At 41.5% G+C, this 7,998-nt stretch overlaps 1 protein-coding gene across 3 annotated transcripts in view; it reads right to left on the bottom strand.

The window, feature by feature from the left end:
• Nucleotides 1–7,699, bottom strand: part of LOC105296235 (Golgi pH regulator) — a 42,076-nt gene extending 34,377 nt beyond the window's left edge. The window contains exons 1-2 of one of the 3 annotated variants that reach the window (XM_011366232.2): nt 7,493–7,699; nt 1,606–1,665 (exon numbers count right to left, since the gene is read on the bottom strand). In XM_011366232.2, coding sequence (XP_011364534.1) covers nt 1,606–1,665; nt 7,493–7,534 — 102 coding nt within the window. In that variant the 5' untranslated portion in view covers nt 7,535–7,699. The remainder of the gene's footprint in view (nt 1–1,605; nt 1,666–7,492) is intronic. The other 2 variants (XM_023535205.1, XM_023535204.1) reach the window with 2 other exon arrangements.
• Nucleotides 7,700–7,998: the final 299 nt, after the last annotated feature.

The following is a 7,998-nucleotide window of genomic DNA, read 5'->3' on the forward strand; positions in this document are numbered from 1 at the left end:
ACTTCAACAAAGAGATAAAAAACATAAAAATGGAAATGGAAATTATAAAAGGGAACCAGTCAGAAATGAAGAACACATTATCTGAGATGAGAAGTATATTAAATGGAATGAACAAAGTGAATAAAGAGGATCAAATGCCCTATATAGAGGATGGGAAAGCCAAGGACACGCAATCAGAATGGCAAGAAAAAAGAAGCCAAATCTACAATAATCTAAGGAGCCTATAGGACACTATTAAAGGAAAAAATATCCATGTCATTGGGGTACCTGAGGGAAAATAAGATGTTGAACAGCTATTTGAAGAAATAATGATGGAAAACCTCCCTAACCTGGTGAAGGAAATAGACATAAAACCCCAGGATGCTCAGAGAGTCCCAAAAACCAGGAATCCAAAGAGGCCCACACCAAGACACATCGTAATTAAAATGCCAAAGATTAAATACAAAGAGATAATCTTAAAAGCAGCAAGAGATAAGCAGATAGTTACCTACAAGGGAGCACTCATGAGATTGGCAGCTGATTTCTCAAAAGAAACTATGCAGGACAGAGGGGCTTGGCACAGAATATTTGACGTGGTGAAAACCCGGGATCTACGACCAAGAATTCTTTATCCAGCAAAGCTATCATTTAGAGATGAAGGACAGACAAAGAGCTTCCCAGACAAAAATAAGCTAAAGGAATTTATCATCACCGAGCCAGTATTACAGGAAATGTTGGTGGGACTTCTTTAAGAAGAAAAAAACAGGTATCAAAAACAGGAATAAAGAATGGTAAGAACTACATTCCTATCAACAAGTACCTCAAATGGAAAAGAATTAAGCACTCCAACCAAAAGATAAGGTGGCCAAATGGATGAGAAAACAAGACCCCTACATATGCTGCCTACGAGAGACTCACTTCAGATTAAAAGACACACACAGACTAAAAAGAAGGGGATGGAAAAAGATATTGCCTTGATGGACCTAGAAGGTACCGCGTTGAATGAAATGGGTCAGATAGAGAAAGACAAATATCTCAGGTGTTCATGTACATATGCAATCTAAAGAACAAAATCAACAACAACAACAAAAGTGGAAATAAACTCATAGAGAGTATTTTGAGGGATACTAGATGGGAGCGGGGTGGGGGGAAGAAGAGGGCAAAGGGGTTGAGAAGCGCAGGTGGATGGCTGCAGAGTCGATGTGGGGAGTAGAGTATAGCATGGGGAAGATGGTCAGTAATGCTGGCATGAACATGGCGGGGGAGAGGGCTGCGAGATTTGGTGGGGTGAGCACTTTGCGAGTTGTGTGGATCTCTGATCAATATGCTGTACAGCTGAGGCTGGTGTATTGTATGCCAACTACAAATGAAAAATAAACTCATCGAATTGTACAATGTAAATGCAGGCAACTAGTTGCCTATTCTATTTCAATAAAGACAAAAAAAAAAAAGAAATGGTTAAAAAAAAAAATCAACTAAGCCTCCAAGTTAAGGAACGGTACTCGTTTGGCAAAAACTTCCTATCTTGGAAGTGACATGACCCTTAATGAAACTATTCTTCTTGCCTCATTTTAATATAATTTAAATTCATACAGTATAAGCATAGTCAAAATGATCTCTTCTCACCTCGTAGTCCTTAAACAGTTGGCGCATGAAGAAAAGCCACCCAAATCCAAAGAAAAATATCTGAAAGAGAAAGACGATAGAAGGTTAATATACATAATCTTTTGAGAAATGCCTCATATAGAGTATTTTATGAGTAAAGGTCTGCTAACTGGACAGTTAATTGATCTCAGAGATTAAAGATGAGATCTACTCATAGGAAATTTATTAAGGTCCTCAACGCTAGGACTAGATATTAAAATGCTCTTCAATTTTTGAAATTATCCATGTTTTAGAATGTGTTTTAAGTTAGACAAAAATTAAAGTATATGTTTTTCTTGTAATCTTATGATAATCATTATGAGCCAGAGAAGTCAGCAAATAAAAAAGGAGTTAGTGAAACGTGCTTTCTTACAGATGATGTTTCCAGGTACTAAAAAAAACAAACAACTTCATGAGAAAGAACTTAAGATTAAAAAAAAAAAAAAAAAAAGAAAGCTAGTAGAAAGACTGATGTGTTTTGTTTTCCTGCGTGGAGCTTTCTTAGCTTCTCCACCCTCCCCGTAATCCATATGAAGCGGTCGCCTTCTCAGTGTAAAGCCGAGGGGCTGAAGGACCCCGCTTTGTCAGTTTGGGTTCAAGCTGGCATCGGGGCCAGCAGCCGCATGGCATCTCTGTTCAGTGCTCTAAAGCTGGTGTGTTTTTCACTAGTAAACAGAACCTTCTAGTAAATAGAACACACCCACGTTCTGGCACAACTCCTCTCAAATTGTCTAGAAACTTGATCGAAGAATAAAATTCTTTCATGCCTCCCACTGACTTTAGGAGCCAGTGAAGTCTGGCGCACAGTTTGGCAGACACTCCTCCTGCGTCCTACCCTCCAAACTCATGTTTTCAGCCACATGGAAACAGCCACATGGAACTGCCTTGGTTCTTTAGACACAACATCGTTTCACATCGAGAGCCTGAAGATGATGTCCTGTGGCAGGAACTTCTCTCCAGGCCACTCCCAGCTTCTCCTTTGGGTCTCGACGGCATTTCTTGACGCCATTATTACCGCCTCGGCAAGGCCTTCTCCGAACCCCCTGACAAAGACAAGTTGTTCTTCTTATGGACTCCCTATTCTATCCTGTATTCCCCTTACGAAGCACTTACCATGCACTTTTTAATGTCTAGTTTAAATACTTTTATTCAACATCCTTCTATGAGGAAAAAAATGTCAAGAAAACATAAAACTAAAAATTTTTTGCACAGTGAGGGAAACCATTAACAAAATGAAAAGACAACCTACTGAATGGGAGAAGATATTTGCAAATGACGCATTTGATAAGGGGTTAATATCCAAAATATATAAGAAACTCATACAACTTAACATCAACCCCACTCCCCGCAAATCCAATTAATAAATGGGCAGAGGACCTGAATAGATATTTCTCCAAAGAGGACATACGGATGGCCAAAAGACATATGAAAAGATGCCCAACATCGCTAATCATGCAGATTACAACCACAATGAGATATCACCTCACGCCTGTCAGAACGGCCGTCAAAAAACCAACAAACAAGTGCTGGTGACGATGGGCAGAAAAGGGAACCCTCACGCACTGTTGGTGGGACTGCAAATTAGTTCAGCCACTATGAAAATCAGCGTGGAGATTTCTTAAAAAATTAAAAATAGAGCTGCCAGATGACCTAGCAATTTCACTTCTGGGTCTTTATCCAAAGAAAACAAAAACACTAATCAGAAAAGATATATGCGCCCTCTGCTCCCTGTAGGATTACTAGTAATAGCCAAGATATGGAAGCAACCTAGGTATCCATTGATATATGGATAAAGATGATGTGGGGTGTGTGTGTGTGTGTGTGTGTATATATAGACACACACACACACATATATATATATATATTTATATATATTTGTCTCTGTCTGGCTTATTTCACTTAGCATAATACCCTCTAGGTCCATCCATGCTGTCGCAAATGGCAAGATTTCATTCTTTATTGCCTCATTTCAGAGAAAGCTGAGGCTTATAAAAGTTAATCCATTTATAGTGAGTGTCGGAGTCAAGATTCAATCTGAAGTCTGACCGACTTTAAAGCTGTGCTTTTAACCACTTCACCATAAGCTGCTCCACGGTCAAAGGCGCAGGTGGAGAGGATGTCCTTAAACAGTTCAGGGCCCCTTATTTCTAATGTAGGAGGAGAGGAATTGGGAATGGATGTGGATATAGCTGCTTAGATTAAGACGTAGGAAATAGATCACACCTTTGGCCTCATTTTTGTTGACAGAGGAGGAGGCAAGATCATCCTCAAAGAGTAAGAGAGGTGAGGATGGAAAAAGGGGCTTTGAGGAGAGTGATAAAGATTCATACATTACGAAGGGAAATGAACAAGTAGCTGATTAAAGTCAAGGAGAAGAAAAACGATTCGGTGAGCTAAGGATGTCCATAAACTCATGGTGTCGGAAATCTACAGCTGTGGAATTTTCTACAGCAGCCTTTGGGCCTTTGAAATTAGTAGCAGACAAACTACAGCCATGATCCCAGCGTGGCCTTTTGTATGTAGGCAAAGAAACAAGAAGGTAGGAGACAGTAGTAGCTTGGATCCATAAATCCAGACTGAAAAGAAAAGGGGCAAATAGATTAGGAGATGATACCCCTAGGCCGCCTAGGATACCCTCTGGCTATTACAAATCATCACCAATGAAGATATTTAAGTTCGGAGTTTAGAGGCCACATTTATGAATATGACTTATGGAGTCATGGCTGAAGTTGGAACCATCAGCTGTTTAGGACTGGGAGTGCTGTGTACGTGGGTGATAAAAAAGAAAATAATACATATTACCAAGGTACTTGTTTAAAGTGCCAGGGGAACTTTAAACAAGGAAAACAAGCAAAAATGATATTCTATATGAAGGGATGGGAAATGGGAGAAAAAATACCTTTAATATTTCATTGTGGGCTCCTTTCACATTGACAAAAAGCTTAAAAAGATTTTCATAAAACTAATATGAAAAAGTAACTGGAGACTCCATTAATTCCAAGATAAATATGAATTCTGGCAAGATTATGGAAGATCTAAAAAGCATGCAGAAGGAACAGGCAATCTCAAACATCTGCATGGCTTCTTATTGAAAAATATTTTTAAAACTGTGCAGAGTCTTGACCTTGGACTTAGAGTATATTTTGGAACTGATAAGTCTCATGACTGTACAGAGGGCTCAAAACATGAGTTAGATAACAATTGCCTTTACAAAAACTGACTCTTATACTGAAAATTAACTACAGATAAAAAAAAAAAAAAGATGGCCGCTGGCAGCACAGTTATTAAAGAACTGACTGAAAAGACTCCTTTCTTGCATCATTTATTTACCCTTTTATTCATTTAATAAATATTTATTAGTGCCTAATATGTGCCAGGTCCTAGGAAGAGAACGGTGAACAAGAGAGCATGGACTCTGAAGGAGTTTACAATCTGTGGAGGGGACAGACAAGAAATTACACAGCAGTGTGATAGTGTTGTTCTAAGGGAAACGGGCATGTATAGGGACACCTGGCCCAGTCTGAGAGAAGCTTCTTGGATGTTCAAGCTGAAATCAGAAAGCTGAATAGAAGACAGAAGTGGAGGGGTATGGAGAAAAGTCCAGAAAGAGACAACAGCTGTGGAAGTCTGAAGGCATAATAGCATGGCCAGGTTAGGGAAGTAGAAGTTTAGTAAGACTGTAAAGTGAAGTGAGAAATGATGAGAGCCGATGCTGGCGAGGTGAGAGCTGGGGTCTCATCATGAGACACCTGGTAAAGCTACACTAAGGATTTGAACTTTAACCTGGGGCACGGCGAACAATCTCTACACCAAGATGTCACCTGACCAGCTTCAGTACTTGACCTCTAACTTCAGATTTTAGTCTGATCCAAAACAGGAAAAATGAGGGGCAGGTGTTTCTAAGGTAACCACGCCTCTCTAGGCAGGTGCTTTCTAAGGTAACCACGCCTCTCGGCTGATCCAAAACAGGAAAAATGAGGGGCAGGTGTTCCTAAGGTAACCACGCCTCTCTAGACAGGTGCTTTTTATTATGTAAATGTTTATTAGGCCTGTACTATGTGCCAGCAACTGATTTAAATGCTAGGCACTACACCAGAGAAGACAATATCCCGCACCTCACAGACTTTAAACACACAAATAAACAATAGTGATAGATGCTAAGAAGAAATTAAAACAGGGAAATGAGATAGAAGGTGGCTGGAATGGAGGCTACTTTGATTGGGAGTGGGGAGTCAGGTAAAGCCTTCCTGAAGTGACATTTTTACTGATACCTAAATGATAATGAAGCAGCCACATAAATATTTGGACAGAGAATATTCCATGCAAAGGATTCTTTGGGTCTTAGTTCCTCATTTGCAAAGAGCAGGTTTGAGAATTAAAATTTAATACTGCATGTGAATGCATTGTGAAAATTAAAGGATTATACTGAATAAAAAATCAGAAAGCCTTTTTCTTGGTTCAACTTATCAATTATGTCTGTGTTAAAAATCTGAGAGGCCACAACGCAATGCCAATTTCCTGACTGAAATTCTTATTTTTATTCTGAGTGAAAAAAAAATGCTACTTAAATACTGTCATTTTTCTTGAGTTGATATCAGGCTAAAAATAACCCCGAGTTGTCACCAAGGGCAGCAGGAAGCCACAGAAAAGTTTGAAAAGCAAGAAAATCACATGTCCAGATCTTTGTACATCAATCCGTTGGAATATTATGCAGCCAATAAAAACAATAATTATGATAACTATATAAAGGATGGTAATTCAAAAATAAAAAAGGTATTGTATTAGGGTGTTCCTTGTTTCATACTTTCTATAATGTTGTAATAAAAGTTTTTCAAGAGACAAGGACAATGCTCTCTTCCAAAGACAGAAGCATTAGGATGAAGCAATATAAAAACTGGATCTAAACCTAAAGACTTAATTTACCTCGAATCCCCAAAAGAAACGACTTTTGCCACTTGAAAAAAAAAAAAAAGATTAGGAAAACATACTTTAAATTACTGGAAAAATGAGAGGGGAAAAGATCAATAATTAGATAGTCTGAGCTTTTACAAATATTAACAGCCAGCCAACATGTATTATTGAGTACTTGCTCTTGGAGAGGCTACATTTCAGAAAATAAATTCATTAACAAATATATAAATGGTATCAGTGCTGTGATAAATGCTATGAATTAAACAGGCTAACTCAACGAATGACATGGTAAAAACAACAGGCTCACAAGACGACGCTTCTATAAAGCAGGGACAGTCAGTGTCTTATTTATGTTTGTACCCTCAGAGCCTTATATAACGGTCGATAAAAGCTGGTTGACTGTACAAATGAATGAAGGTGGCCAGTCGGGAAGAAAGGAGGGTCAGGAAAAGATCCAGAACATATGAGCGGCAAACGGAGGACAAAGAAGGAGGTGTCAGTGCGCGATCGAAACCTCGTACTCTGAAGATCTCTGAAGTGACACCGGCAAATTCCTCCGCACCCGGATTCAGGATTTGATAACTAGCCAGCAAAGTCCCCACGTGTCCCCAGGAACCAGCCCCGATTGGCCTGCGACGCACTCCGCGCCCGGAACCACATTCTTCCTCAATGCATGGGTCAGCAGCTGAGTCCAGAGGCTTCGGGAAGCTGGGGACCGCTCCCTCGTCGCGGAACCGGCTCTGAGCGCTGAGGCCACCTGACCCCTTCCAAATGCGGACGCGAAAGCGGGGAAAGGGGGCAGGTGGGAAGATGGAGGCCGGGTGGGGGCGCTGACGGCTGCAGGACGCGGCGGAGGGAGCCGGACGCAGCAAATTCCACACCTTCCCGGAGCCCGGGTCCAGAATGAGGCGGGCGCGGGCCGCGGGCGACGATTCGGGAAAGGGAAGCAGGGGCTCACCTGGGAGGTAATCATGATGCTGGAGTCTATCAAGAAACTCATGCCGAAACGTAGAGGTGGCTCATGCCTCCGCTTCCGACTCACCGAGGCCACAGCACGCTCGGGCCGCGGGACCCCTTACACAGGTGGCCTTTGCCCGAGAACGGCCACCGGGGCCGCCGCGCGCCAGCCCGACGCCATCAAGCTGCGCCCCAGCCAGCCAATCAGCGGCTGTAATGAGCGCTTCCCCGCGGGAGCGGAGTCGCAGGGGGCGGGGCCGGGGGACGCCGCTCTGGGGCGGGGCCAGAGAGACGCCACTCTGGGGCGGGGCCCAACTAAAGGGGCGGAGTAAGAGCCCGTGGTCTAACAATCCAAAAGCATAGGTAATGCGAAGTAGTGTTTCCATTTTTGAGGCTGAAGGAGGTGGAGTCTGAACTTCCATCTTGTTTTAAATGATAATTCCACTTTGTAATGGTCATAGCAAATAAGATGAAATTAATAATGATTGTTATAATGAGTTAGACCCT

The sequence above is a fragment of the Pteropus vampyrus genome, unplaced genomic scaffold, assembly GCF_000151845.1.
Source record: "Pteropus vampyrus isolate Shadow unplaced genomic scaffold, Pvam_2.0 Scaffold6, whole genome shotgun sequence".
In the NCBI taxonomy this organism is placed as follows: domain Eukaryota; kingdom Metazoa; phylum Chordata; class Mammalia; order Chiroptera; family Pteropodidae; genus Pteropus; species Pteropus vampyrus.